At 37.9% G+C, this 14,486-nt stretch overlaps 1 protein-coding gene across 6 annotated transcripts in view; it reads right to left on the reverse strand.

Annotated features, from left to right (window-relative positions):
- The window catches only part of pnpla6 (patatin-like phospholipase domain containing 6), a 32,669-nt gene that overhangs the window by 11,697 nt on the left and 6,486 nt on the right, over positions 1 to 14,486 (reverse strand). For 5 of the 6 annotated variants that reach the window (XM_085163026.1, XM_085163023.1, XM_085163024.1 and 2 more), the window contains exons 3-26: positions 12,966 to 13,019; positions 12,478 to 12,565; positions 12,285 to 12,367; positions 12,058 to 12,149; positions 11,796 to 11,936; positions 11,240 to 11,399; positions 10,732 to 10,812; positions 8,734 to 8,862; positions 8,473 to 8,553; positions 7,909 to 8,044; positions 6,462 to 6,530; positions 5,888 to 5,988; positions 5,426 to 5,605; positions 4,867 to 4,944; positions 4,480 to 4,685; positions 3,263 to 3,394; positions 2,978 to 3,101; positions 2,634 to 2,747; positions 2,469 to 2,544; positions 1,797 to 1,946; positions 1,577 to 1,640; positions 1,115 to 1,283; positions 851 to 1,033; positions 29 to 147 (exon numbers count right to left, since the gene is read on the reverse strand). In XM_085163026.1, coding sequence (XP_085019152.1) covers positions 29 to 147; positions 851 to 1,033; positions 1,115 to 1,283; positions 1,577 to 1,640; positions 1,797 to 1,946; positions 2,469 to 2,544; positions 2,634 to 2,747; positions 2,978 to 3,101; positions 3,263 to 3,394; positions 4,480 to 4,685; positions 4,867 to 4,944; positions 5,426 to 5,605; positions 5,888 to 5,988; positions 6,462 to 6,530; positions 7,909 to 8,044; positions 8,473 to 8,553; positions 8,734 to 8,862; positions 10,732 to 10,812; positions 11,240 to 11,399; positions 11,796 to 11,936; positions 12,058 to 12,149; positions 12,285 to 12,367; positions 12,478 to 12,565; positions 12,966 to 13,019 — 2,810 coding nt within the window. The remainder of the gene's footprint in view (positions 1 to 28; positions 148 to 850; positions 1,034 to 1,114; positions 1,284 to 1,576; positions 1,641 to 1,796; positions 1,947 to 2,468; positions 2,545 to 2,633; positions 2,748 to 2,977; positions 3,102 to 3,262; positions 3,395 to 4,479; positions 4,686 to 4,866; positions 4,945 to 5,425; positions 5,606 to 5,887; positions 5,989 to 6,461; positions 6,531 to 7,908; positions 8,045 to 8,472; positions 8,554 to 8,733; positions 8,863 to 10,731; positions 10,813 to 11,239; positions 11,400 to 11,795; positions 11,937 to 12,057; positions 12,150 to 12,284; positions 12,368 to 12,477; positions 12,566 to 12,965; positions 13,020 to 14,486) is intronic. The other variant, XM_085163025.1, reaches the window with a different exon arrangement.

Raw genomic sequence — 14,486 nt, forward strand, 5'->3', positions numbered from 1 at the left:
TGCAGAAAGTCTCATCGACTTTGCTCACCTAGCACCACCACCTCCAAGCACGAGAGCAATGCTGTTTCCGGTGAGGACTCGGGCCAGCCGAGAGAAGTCACTATGTCTGTCTGCCGTTTTCTCAAATACCTTCTCATACACCTCCCTCTGCACAAGCACAGCAAGAAAAACACACAAAAATAAATACAGGGGTTACATTTTATTTTGTGTAACAATATTATCAAAATATTACAATTGCTGTTATGTTGAACAGTAAATAGGGCTGGATGAGGTTGCTTTAAAAAAACAAAAAAACAACAACGCTCAAGCAACATTTTAATGAATGAAATGATGCAAAAAACAAAACAAAACAAAACAGTGAGGCCTCCCCAAAGTGACAGGGGAGTGCTTTACCAACTAAACCTTCTATGATGTTTCCAACATGAAGTGCATACTGGCAGCTGTAACAGAGTTACAAAAAAGTTCTAGTGTGAGAGCTATCCTAATGGTGTGTCTTGTGGCTGGAGTGCCAGAAAAAGAAATTACTCTCCAAGAGAGTCAGGAGGTCTGGCTAGTATTTAACAATGCGAAAAGCTACAGATGTGAAAGGGTAATGTGTGTGCACGTGCCCTAATTAGCAAAAAGCAGAGAACTGTGTATTGTTTACTGTTAAAATGTAAGGCTCAAACCCATGTGGACTGTAGTTAATATCAATCTAGCATACTCAATATTCAAAACAAGGCTTTTATATTCTCCTAGAATATTATACCTTCTAGAAATTATGGTACTGATATCTCTGCCATTCTGTCTACCCCTAAATGTAAATAAACTGAAAGCATCTAAAAATCCTATAAAAAAATTGACTCTGTACCAGCTTGCTGGGACCTCGTCTGGAGAAGACCCTCCGGGGACACTTGAGGTGAAGATGCCCTGAGCACCAGCTGCGCATGTTGAGCCACTCGACTGTCCTGGAAGGTCCAGGTCCATCTTCTCTGTGCAAAAGGACCAACTGTTTCAAAGCTCGCACTGCTGTGTTTTCCAGCATCTGCTCCAACTGAAGGAAGACGAGACAGTTAAAGTTATCTGTTGCCATTCGATTTCTTCTCTTCCCAGCTCTTTACCCACACACACATACTTCTCCTAGTGTAGGTTCCTGGTCCCCAAGACCAACAATGAGGATGCAGTCAGCCTGTCGGATGCAACGCTGTGTCCATGGGGTCATGCTGTTGTCTGTCTGGTAGAGGACAATCCGATTGATGTCCTCCTGCTGGGCCAGCCAGCCGGAGAGACGATACTCATGGATACTGATGGATAGAGAAGAAAAGCAGAGACACAGACAACGACTTGGAGGTATGAAAAGTAGCAGAGGTAATTTGTTTACATTTTAATACATTATAGGTATGCAACACGAACCACGCCTACAGCATTTATAGCACTTATTTGCAATGCCTTTCTCTACAAAAATAAAAACTCAGTAACATCTAAACAAGTAAGGAAAAAATAACACACAAGCTAAATGCATAGCTTCAAGTAAAGCCCAAGCAACAAGAAAAAAGGGTCTGTGATACAGACAAGATTCTTTGATTATCAGACTGACCTGTCCAAAGCCGAAGCACCCAGACGTTCTCTAATTATGTCACTGGTTAAAAGTAATGTAGGTCCTACAAGAGTCAAACAAATTGTATATCACAAAAAAGTAAAGAACTTGTGCATTTGTTTGTCGACCTGCTCTAATTTAAAGACACAGCTACACAGAAGTCAAGCAATCCCACTAAAAAAAGGATTTTTACGAACAAAATTGAAATGCGTGGGTTTACCAATGGCACTAAGTGCATGGCTGAGCTCTAGATTGAATGCATTGATTGGCACTTCATCACAAACAGGCAGCACTGCGACAGTGGAGAGGTTGCTTGCTGGGTTGGTGACATCAGCACTTGTTGTCATACTGGGAAGACTGAGGGCTGAACCTAAAAGATTAAAACAGTGAACAAATGGAGTGAATGAGAAACTGAAGGTTGTAAAAGCACAGCTGGCTGGTGAGGAAGCACGCATGTGTGTTTCTGCCCTCACTAGTCAATACTTGAATCGACAAAATGAACTAGACTATGTCAAGATAAATTAGCATTCATCTACATGACCAGAGTGACGCATAACGCCATCCTGCACAGGCGTGGGGGCATTACCCTGAAAAGAATATAACACTGCTAACTTTAGCAACACTAATCAAACTAGTATGACAAACTAAATCTGTATGTGCAGCCACATGTCCCAGGGATGACGTGCAATAATAACAGTAGTATATGTGTGTGTGTCTCGGCAACATCTGCAATATTTAGAATACCATTTAATTTTTGTATAAAGTGAATAATGGTCTCATGTGGTTCTGCATTAGTTCTCAACCTTGCTCATTAGTGTATGCTCATTTCATTAAATCTGGTCACCTGATCTTTTTTTGTTTTTTTTTCTTCTGCTCAATTTACTGGACTTACCAGAGAATGGCCCACGACCCTGCTGCAGATTTCCCAGAATCTTCTGACCCAACAAGTGGATCAACCTTGTCACCACCTAAACACAACAGTAGAGAAAATTGAAAAGAAACTATGTTATTATAGTACATAGCCACTTAATAGTACTTCAAAGACAAAGTCACAGACCTGTGGATATCGTCGCTTGATGTTGTTAAGGGTTCCCTCGGGCAGTTTAACCAGCTCAGTGTCTCTCACAGCATGGACCGTTGTGGCTCTTGGCTGTTTGGTCAGTGCCTCCACCTGATACATAGTTAGATTGGATTAGTCCCTCACTTAAAACTTAAAAAAAAAAAAGAAATGAGAAGAAATCTAATCGAAATTTTCCAGATGTGGAAAATGCAGCACACTGCTCTAGTCCCAATCCTAGCTCAGGACCACAGCTGTTTTTAACTTAATAGTTTTGAGCTTCTTTTACTAACTAATATCTATTCACACATGGGTAGGATGAGACAAAAATGCCTTGTTCTCACCACTCCAATGAGTTCTCCTCTACCATATTCCCCCACCAGTTCTTTCTTGCCGTTCGCCTTGCGGATGACTGAACGCAGACGTCCATTCAGAACAATGTAGGTGCAGTCTGACTTGTCATCCTGTCTGTTGATGCGTAGATTACAGAAAAAAAAGCATATTTTACATTTACCATTATAATTATGACTGAATAATAAGAAATGTAACAGGATGACCAAGTATTGTTTTCACATAGATGCAAAGATTGTTTTCATTTCTTTGTCTAAGTAAAGATGAGAGCAGAGTACCTGTAGAGGGCTCTGCCAGCTTCTACAGCCATCCAATCAATGGCAAAGTCCATCTGCCTGACAAAAGGAGACATCCGGATTGCAACCGTGTGGGCTGCACTCAGCACCACGCTGGGCTGCTCCCTCATGATCCTGCAGGGGGAAGCATATAACAGAAAGAGTGAGAACAAATACTGAATAATTCACACTGGAATATGGTCAAAAGTAGAGAGATAACTCAAAACTGGGAGATTACTTTAGAAAAGAATACTAAAAGTTTACTTTTTTATATTTTAAGCTTTCATATTCTCTGGATGTATGTATGAATTTCACAAGCTGGCTTTTTCTTATTTATTCAGGTGATACAAGCTTTGTGTAAATGTGTATGCATGTTTGTTTTTGTTTTTAACTCAATTTAGCTTCAGTTAGCTTCCAGAGTGGGTTTGCTCATTTCAGTCTAGTTTTTACTGTTTGAAAATGTTTAGTTTTAGTTGAGTGTTTATTAGTTTCAGTTGTTTTAGTGTTTTTAATTATTATTGTATGGAGTGCAAATGTTAGAGGCAAAATTTAAGAAAATCAGCACATGTATTATAATAATAGAAAAAAAGAAAAAGAAGAAGAAAAAACGCAGGCGTTTTTGAAAGCAGGTGAATCGCATTCAAATTCTCAATTAACATGTCCATCAATGCCTCATCGGCAAGTTGTGATAACAAATTTTATAAAATTAACAGATGCTAAAACTAAGGGTATTTCTCCCATATTTTTATTGTATTTTAATTAGTTTTTATTTGTTTCAGATGGTTTACAAAAATGTAGTTTTTAAATTAACCCCCTGGGACCTGGCATCTGCATATGGGGACATCCCATTTTGGGTTGTCTAGACCACAATACTAAATTTTGCTCTTTCAAATGGCTTTCAAACGGGCTGTATTGCTCAAAAAGGCACAATTGTTGTTTCTCATTTTCCTTTAGTGTTTTGCTGCTGTGTTCAGACACCAAATAAAGAGTTTTGCACATTATTACTCAATTGTGACTTAATAGTTTTCTATCGAACACTAAAAAGCCAAATAGCAAAGAGAAATTAAAAATGCATGCCATGAAAGAGTTCAGGTCTTAGGAGGTTAATTTATTTTTTAAAATGTAATTTACAATAACCTTAAATATAAGTGAAAGTGACCTAAAGTTATTTGCATCTCTTGCACTTAAAAGTTTATCCACACTAAAGCCATAAGACTCACTCATAGAATTCAGACTTTGAGATCTTCAAATAAGTACAGTCTCGTACAGCCTTGATGGTAAATATAAGGGGTTCTCCAGTGAGTACAGCAAGCTGGCCCACCATCTCTCCCGGATGGGTGACAAACAGACAGACATCCTCCTGCTTGCCGATCATCCGCTGGTAGACGTGCAGACAACCAGACAGGACAAAGTGCAAACTCACGTCCTTTTGAAGTGAAAATAGGAAGGAGGAAAAAAGAAATACAAAGACAAAAATAACTTTTACTGCTGCAATAATGTACTTTCTTTCTTTACTATATCTAATCTATTTCTGCTTTATTAATACACTTAAAAGAGTAATTTGTAAGTTTTCAAAAGGTCATAGGGTTTCAGAATGTGTAAAATACCTGGTCTCCCTGTCTTGCTAACACAGCTCCTGCTTTTGCATGGTGTAGAGTAACTCTGCTGTTTAACAGAGATGGGTCCTGCATAACAAAAGGCAGAAAGCAAAGCAAAAGTCAAAAATTTATTAAGCAGTGACAAACGATAAAGTTAAGTGGAAAAAGACAGTGGACTAAATGCTTTTACTCCACTTTGTTGAGACTTGGAGGAAGATCGTGCTGCAGGCAATGATTTATTTCACATACTCACACTTTGATCTAGTTACACAAATTTATTTTAAAAGTTTAAATGTGGCAACACCTGCACAGAGGCACAGATTGCATCAAGTGAATTACTCAACCCCCTAAAGCACCACTGAACTCTTGCGTTTATTTTTTGTCACCACAGACTCAGTAATTTTTTCTTTTTCTAAAGCAACAGTCAATCATAAGGAAACTTATTTGCTTGCATTATTTGTCAAAACAAATTGTTCGTCGTATTATGATCACAGCCTGTAGGAGTTTAAACCGGCATAGAACAACAGCAAAATACTATCCTTGAACAATCAAAAAAAGTAAAACGAACCTCAATCCTCATAAGCTTTAGGACCTCCTTCTGACCTTCCTCAAAGAGAGCGGCACTGGATCGATTTGACACAGGTGTAAAAATGTTGTCCACAACTGGCTCTTCCTCTGGATACAGATAGATTCCTGAAGGAACTTCATCTACTGTCACCTTCCTCTCACGCTGTTCCTGTGATATGGACTGTAATAATGTAATAGAATAATTATAATGTAATATGCATACTTTGCCAATTTATAATGGGTGTTCCTGCTGTTAAATCAGGAATTCTAATTCTAAAAAAACATTATCAGAGATACAGCACTACTCTTTTTCCACACTTTCTCAAATATCTTATATTTAGCTTATCCTAATGTTATTCATTAACTGTGGCGTACTTTAAGTAATTAACCAATGTAATGTATACATATAAGGAGGGTTTATATCTTTTCTCATTTTTGTCCTGAGAGTCTGCAGTGTACTGACCCGAGTATAAGTGGGTGGAGTGTTGCTTTCCTCTGCCGAGACAGAAATCCGTCCTCTTTCATATGCCATGTCAAAGTCTGATCTTAGACTTTTCTGTACACCTGTTTAAAAGGTCAACATTTAAGTGGTTTAATTATTCTTAGGTTGATCTATGTTTAAAAAGAACAAACGAAAATGTGATGGCGCAAGCAAAAGGCAAAATATATTGTCATTTTTTAAAAGGTTTTGCCTGCTTATTTACCTGCACTGTTAAAATACATTTCTTACAAATACAAGCGTTTCTAAAATGGTAACATTAACAACTGGTCATATATGTTAAAGTGGGCAATAGGCAAACTTTTTAATATGAGCAGTATAGATTAGGTGTGCATAGCATATTGTACATGGATGAGCTGAACGGTTTGTGGTATCAGTGTAACACTGTGGCTACCCATTCTCTGCTGGCTTCTCAGTAATCATTCTACATTAAAACATGTTTAAAATATCACACTGCACTGGAAGAAAGTGTCTGACTTTCAGCAAAACTAAAGAACAGTAAGACAACATCTGTCAGTACAAGAGAAAGATCCCTCACCAGCAATGTCTACAGGCATTGAGATTGTCCTGCTAAGAGTTGGCACTGTTCCATCCTTCCCTTGTTCTCCTGTTGTGAAAAATAAATACATAAAAATAATAATATATAATAATAATAATATATAAAAAATTTAAAGCATTTCTAAGTCACCCCAAAGCAAAAATAGCACCGGAGAAGACATATGCAGGGTTCATACGCATTTTTCGGGGTCAAATTTAAGCACTTTCAAGGTCCATTTTCAAGCTTTTCCAGCACATAGCCAAAAAAAAAAAAAACTATTTATGTTTCACTTTGCATCACCTCAGTAAGACCATGTAAAAATGTAAACAAATCATCTTAGATCGACCTAAATGTCCTTTGTTCCCCTTTTGTTAAAACAGAGAAAAATGCACCACACAAAAATACTGAAAAAAGAAATAGTTGCCTTATATGCATGAGGTTTACGAACTCAAAAAACACATTTCTCTTAAAAATTAAGATGTGCAAATGTGAACAAATCAACTTGTTAGAGATATTCACCTCCACTTGAAAAAAACAACAACTCTACAAAACAAGAAAACTGCACCAAACACCACAATAATACACAGCAAGGCCACATTAATAAGTCTTCTCATCAGATATTGATGCTTCTTTCCTATGTGACACAAAAATAAGAGACAGATGTTTGTTTTTTTTAAAACACCTACACCCAGAAAAATGGGGCCAAAATCAAGTTTAATCGGTTATAACACGAGAAATATAAGTGCCGACTGAGTAGTGTCACTAAATACTAAATTACTAATTTAGGTGAAGGAGATAAAAAATCAAATTTTTCTATGTTTGAGTCACATTAACTTTGACATAGTAACATCTGCAGTAATATTTACACCTCTCAGAAAACCCCTTGGGGCCTAACAGGTTAAAGTTAATTCCCAGTAAAACTAACTGTGAGATGTTTGACTACATTGCAGTCTGTATTATTGTTAAAGTCATAAGTGTTTGTGCTTATAACATCATGTACAGTAAGACCAGCATGGAGAACAGCTCTGACTGGGAGAGGCTTTGAACAGATGACATACTCAGTTCAATTCAACATATAAGACTTCCGACTGTTCGGGGGAGGGGCGGGGTCACACACTGAAACAGACTGACATGCAGAGGTGCGAGGCAGCCCAGGCAGGGAAATTTTGCTTTTACACTTTGCGACTCATTTTATTTTTCTATCTGATAAGAAAATTATTCGGTCAGATAGTTATTTGTGGTGAATGAAATATAGTTTCAAGCACGTTTAAGCACCACATCTGAAATTCAAGCACTTTTTGAACCTTGAAAAGACAATATTAAAATTTATGAATTTTCAAGGATTTCAGCCACTGCATATGAAGCTTTAAAGCAACTCTGTACACCTCAACTAAGATTCAACTTCTCTAACACTGGGAGTTACTTAATCTGTATGCTGACACCCTACCTGGAGTTTCACCTTTAACGGCTGCTTCTCGGTGCTCCTCAGGTACCGTCAGGCTGCCAAAGCGTTTGCCATGGCGTACAGGACTGGTGCGAGTAGGGTGGGGTGACTGCGGTGGCAGACGTGAGGGATGCATTTCCTGTAAAAACAAGTATAAGTAATGTATGGATAAGAGTGAGGTAGATAATTAATTTGAGAGTGTGTTCACAAGGTGGAAAGTACAGCATGATATTAGTATTTAGGCACTGAAATCATGATAACAGCAGGATGTGTATGAGGACTATGAGGTCCAGGTCACAAGGGTTACAGCACTTGTGAATCTATGTTACCAGTAACTTTACTGGTTGAGTGATAACTATCATATTACAGGAATTCTGTGGACTATTTAAAAGCATTTGAATGGGCAAACACACATTACTCCTCGTCTTAAATATTTACATTGGCTTACATTTGATTTCAGGACTAACACCATTCTGAACTCTTTGATGAATATAATTGGGTTTTCTTAAGGCAATTAATCAGTTTAAGACTTTCTTTCAAACTGGTGTCTTGATAAGATGAACTCACATGACTGAAGAGCTCATTGGTCAGCCCCAGATAGTTGTGCAGGGCTAGCACTGTTACTCTTTGGAGACGAACCATGATAATCTGAAATGGCACAACAGAAAGCTAGTCATTTCAAGCACGAAAGGAAAACAATTAGTTTACAGACGTCGAGCCAGAAATACAGTGTGTGGAAAACAAATCCATAAATACGACTCTAATTTTAAGCACATCTACAAAAAAAACCCACAAACACTGAGGAATAATAATCATTATACAACTCACCTGTACTACTCGCACTAGACTCTCAGGATATTTCTCAAATATAGACAGGAAGGCTTCTACAGGCAAACGGAGAACAGTGGAAACCTCTGCAGCCCGTGCTGACACTGTTCTATAAGGCATCTGGTGGCCCTGCACACAAATATCCAAAAGAATACTTTACATTTTCTCAGTCTACCTGTACTTACAGAAGCTCTAGAGGTGGGATGTTTCTAATTAGCAGTTTATTAGTTTTTTATATGGAATGACCCCAAAACATTACTTAATTTCAATCAACACAGATTAATATGTACATTATCTCGGCAATACCTCTGAAAGATTGAAGATTGTATGTGGTGTTCCTCAAGGTTCTATTTTGGGACCTAAACTTTTTAATTTATATATTAATGATATCTGTGACGTATCAAAAAGGTTAAATTTTATTTTATTTGCAGATGACACAAATTTTTATTGCTCAGGAGAGAGTGTGAAAGATTTGGTTGAGATGTTAAGATTGAAAAAATGGTTTGATGTAAATAAATTATCTTTGAATATGACAAAAACAAAATTCATGATATTTGGCAATTGTGTAAAGGAGGAAGAAGTCATTATGTCCATTAATGGAGAATTGATTGAAAGAGTTACTGAATTTCGCTTTTTGGGTGTAATAGTAGATGAAAATTTGACGTGGAAATCACGTATTGAGTATATTAGAAAGAAGATGGTTAAAAAAATTTATATTTTGGGAAATGTAAGAGATTTATTAGACTACAAAACAATGTGCATTTTATATTTTTCATTGTTTTTCTCATACTTTAGTTACTGTGTGGAAGTTTGGGGGAATGCATATGAGAATACTATAAAACCTCTAAACTTATTACAGAAGAAAGTTCCTATCTTATTCATAGCCTTTTCTTTTTTTCTTTAGGTCACGAGCAGTTGTCTAAGCATTTCACTGCAAATCGTACTGTGTATGACTGTGTATGTGACAAATAAAATTTGAATTTGAATTTGAATTTGAAAGTGATACGAATGATTCATAACATTAGAGAACATACAAATAAATCAATTCAATCATCAAATCAAATCAAAATTATTAAAATTAGGAGATTTAGTGAAACTACGAACACTATTAATTATGTTTAAGGCTAAAAATAATATTTTGCCTTTTAAGTTACAAAGATTATTTTTAATGTGTTCGGGGGGAGAAGACAGCAGACGGAAATTTTATTTTAAGCATCAGCTAGCTAGAACTACACAAAGATTAATGAGTCCAACGGTTAGGGGTATACGACTATGGAACTCTCTTCATTATGATTTAAAGAATTGTATAAATTTACATTGTTTTAAAAAGTGTTACATGTCTAAAACGATAACTCAATATGAAGAACGTGAACAAAATTGGAGTTAATTGAAAAAGGATCCATTATTTTTTACCTCATTTTATTTTATTTACTTATCTTTTCTCCTTGTTACTATGTGGAGTGGTATATTCTGATCTGTTTGGTTTGCGTTAGGACTGGAGATAAATGTTAGTTTGTTCCTTGATTTTTGGTGCCCACTTGCAATATAAGTTGGATTGTAGATAGGGGGCAGGGTTTAATAAGAACATTTTCTTCTTCCTGCTCCTTTTCACACAATGTTGCAGTGCTTTACTGATAGAAAGTGTGGTTGGTTTGTCTGACAGAACTAACTGTGGAAACTGTTGTACCAAGTGTGAAATAAATAAATAAATGAAATGAAATTTAGAAATGGATGAAAAAGAAAAAAGAAAAGAAAAGAAATGAATGCTGGGTTTAAACCAAATAATTACTTTAGAGTGTTGTGTCATCCAGTGAGAAAAGGTTAACTGAGTCAGCAGGTGAATGTGCTGTAGTATGTAGGTGTGGGCCAACACAATGACACAAAGTCATGTTATCTTATTTAGCGCTGTGTAAATGACTGTTATGAGAACTGGCAGGGTCTGTATAAGTAGGTGTGGCACAAAGCCTTTATATGAGGTAAGAAATAGGTGTGACCTACTGTGATGACATCCAGAATGCTCAGGAGGCTATGCACACTGTCTCCTGGGTAAACCTCTTTCACCACATTTTCTTTGCCATCCTGGAAGACAGGAGTAACGCATTCATATCTATGTAAACAATCAAGTTGTTTTCTGAGAACTTATACTCAAGTTCAACATGAGTGTGTACATAAAGATTCACACAATCAATATACATATAGATGTACACAATCAAGTATCAATATAGATAAAGCCTGCACTAACATCTCCCTCAGGACTTAAAACTTGGTAAATATATCCAAACACTAACACTGGCTAAAGGAGACATGATTAGCTACAATTTTTTTAAAGCCAGTGTTCTTGTGGGTAAGCACCTTGGTAAACCACTTTGCTGCTTGCATAAGTTTGCACAAAGTATTTGTGCAAACTTACAAAACATACAATAAACTATAGTCATAATTAAAATAAACAGTTTATTACATAAAATTCAGAGGTAAACATGATTAAAGGGACACGGAGCCTGCATACCGTTCCAGTAAGGCACAATTCTAGTTTTCCATCCTGAACAACATAGATGCTGCTGTCGGGCTGACCTGGCCTGAAGACATACTCCCCTTGTTGGAACTGCAAAAACACCATGTGTTTGCACAACTCCAAGAAGAGTGGCTTCTCAAAGTGACCCAGCACCCTGTATGAAAGGACAAAAGGGAAGCTTGGGGGTTAGGAATTACACTCATTGCAAACAGCTGCAAACACTTGGTTTGTACAAAGGGCAATTAAAATTGTCTTTCTGTTTAGTTGTGGATCTATATATTGTAAAAAATATGCAGAGGTGAATTAAATATTATAATACAGTATATGACACGAGAATTTATCAGTTGATGGTTCAATAACAGCAGATACAACAACAGTTGCCTCAAGGCACTTTTTATAGTAATGTAAAGATCCTATAGTATTCTGGAGAAAACCCCAACAAATCAAATTAAGCAACCCCCTATGAACAAAACTGTGCTTAGGGAGGACCAAGCACCTGGATCTATGTACTCTGGACTACAGAACACAATCACACAGACATTAAACCTACCGGACATTTTTAAGCATGTAGAGCACCTCAGAGGGGAGGTGGGAATTGGCCACATCAAATTCAGTGAGGTCTGCCTCCAGCACTGAGGGAGGGGGCTCCTTAGCCTGAAGGATGGGAACCTCCTTTTTAAAGCGCAGGATCCTACACAAGTCACATGCAGGAAGATAATAAGAAGGAAATAAGAGGAAAGCAACTGCCACATAAAGAATGTTAGTACAGTCAAAATAGCGTATGCTTGGTAAAAGTTAGCATTCAGATGTACTTTTTGGCAATGTTGAGCATCTTCTGCTTCTTCTTTAGGCGTGGCCGTGAAGAAGAGGATGTACCCACAAGGGACGAGGTAGACTGGGAGACCTGATGAAACATAGATTTGTTTAAATATTACTCTTTCCTTAAAAAAAAAAAAAGGTACTATACACTGAAACACTACAAGAATGACGTGTTTCTGTGTGTGAGAGCCAGCTAGAGCTTTTATACAGCCTGACTCACTTTACGCATGATCTTTCGCCCATAGAACATCACTTTGTCTCTCTTGCGGAAGCGGTATTTGGGAGCCTCCTGAGCTTCTAAGTCTGTTAAACATAATAAATGACATTACCACAGGTATACACACTACTGACTTCATGACTATCCTTATGCGTTTTAGATGTACAATGAGAAATGCATTTCAGCAACTACTGACTTCGAAGCTTGATCCTCCGCAAGATGAAGAAGATCAGGATGGCGATGAGGACTATGGCAATACCTGCACCAATTACCATCCCCACCATCTGAATAAACAGGAACCAAAGAGGGAGAACGTCAGTGGTATACATTATAGTATTTACAACAGTAAAACATTTATTTACTTGGATATTTTAATAATAAAGATATTACCCAAGTAATATTTTAGTTAAAGTATTTGTGCTTTCTAAAAAGAAAAAAAAAACTAAGTTGAGGCCATTAAAAACAAATAATTTTATTTTCAGTTTTTCATTATTTGTTCATTGTTATCAAGGTACATATATTACCAGCAGTAAACATGGTTACACCTACTTGAGATGTATTAGGTCGTTTCTGTTAGTTTTCCAATTTATTTCCAAGTGTATAAATCTACAGTTCCCTTACCTGTGTGACAAATTGGCTGTTGAATGAGACTTACTAAGACATGAAATCAAACTGGATGCTCACCATGCTTGTTTGTAGTTCCTCCTCCACAAAAGTCTTGATGTTATCAAAGCCGTCCTAATGTAACAAGAGAACACACAAACAGTACAGTCAATCAGAAAATGAAAAACAAAACAAAATAAAAAATGTTTTAGGTATTGGTCCCAACCAACTACCGGACAATAACCTGCCTCAGTACCACATGGAAGCTCCTTTTAGGCATCATAGTGGCTAATATGAACAGGCATATGGCTAAATATATGAGAGGGGCACAGAAAGGAATTGGCAAGAATATCAGAGGGGCGAAACACCAGCTACTGGTAGAAAGAGCAGTTGCTTGCGATTGCAAGACCAGACTGACCAATCTGTGCACCACCTGGATTGACTACAAGAAGGCCTATGACTCAATGCCCCACACCTGGATCCTGGAAACCTAGAGCTGTACAAGATCAACAGGTTCCTAAGAGTCTTCCTCGGGAACTCAAGGGGGATATGGATACCGACTACGGAACAGGGGAACTGTAAGCCACCTCCTCCTCACCTACATTGATGACATCAAACTGCATGCCCACAGGCAAATGGAAGCCATGAGAAGGATGTTAGGAAAACCACAACTAAAAAATACCTGCAGAGAGTAAGGCAGGTCCAGAGGAGTCAGCTGAATGGGAAGAAGATCCAGGCAATCAACACCTACATCCTGCTCAAGATTAGATATCCTGCTGGGATACTAAGCTGGCCAAAAGAGGAGACAGAAGCCATGGACATTAAGATAAGGAAGCTCGTTAGCATGCATGGAAGGTTTCACCCCAAATCCAGCACCCTGAGAGTTTATGCTAAGCAAAAAAAAAGGTTGGGGACTAGTGAGCTTCAGAACCACTGTCCAGGATGAGACAACAAACATCCATGATGACTGCCTGCTTAGTAAATACCTCAGTCAGCAGAAACACAAGAAAGAAGAGGAGCAAGGACAAGAACCATGATGGAAGGACAGGCCCCTGGATGGTATATGCCACCGGCAGATAGATAAAGCAGCTGGCATCCAGCAATCCTACCAGTGGCTAGACAGAGCTGGACTGAAAGACAGCATGGAGGCACTAATCATGGCAGCACAGGAACAAGCTCTGAGGACAAGATCCATAAAAGCTGGGGTCTATCACACCAGGTAAGACAACAGGTGCAGGCTGTGTAAAGATGCTCCTGACAATCCAGCATATAACAGCAGGGTGCAAAATGCTAGCAGGTAGGGCATACGTGGAACGCCATAACCAAGTGGCGAGATGGGATTTTTTAATTTATTTTTTTTAAAATCATCTCCTAGTATGAAGCCCGGGCCTGCAGGCTTCAATTCTGAAGTGCACTGGAATGTGAGAATGCAGAATTTGTCCTTGAGGAAGGACTGCCTAATGCACATGAAACAACAGTCAAAGGAGATGAGAACGCAGCAACTCATCTGATCCTCTTCACACTTTGCCCTTACCATGTTTCACATAGTTACAAACTGATTACCACACAGAGTTTCACAGTTTTGGATACTATTAATAGACT

The sequence above is a fragment of the Neolamprologus multifasciatus genome, chromosome 6, assembly GCF_963576455.1.
Source record: "Neolamprologus multifasciatus chromosome 6, fNeoMul1.2, whole genome shotgun sequence".
Classification (NCBI taxonomy): domain Eukaryota; kingdom Metazoa; phylum Chordata; class Actinopteri; order Cichliformes; family Cichlidae; genus Neolamprologus; species Neolamprologus multifasciatus.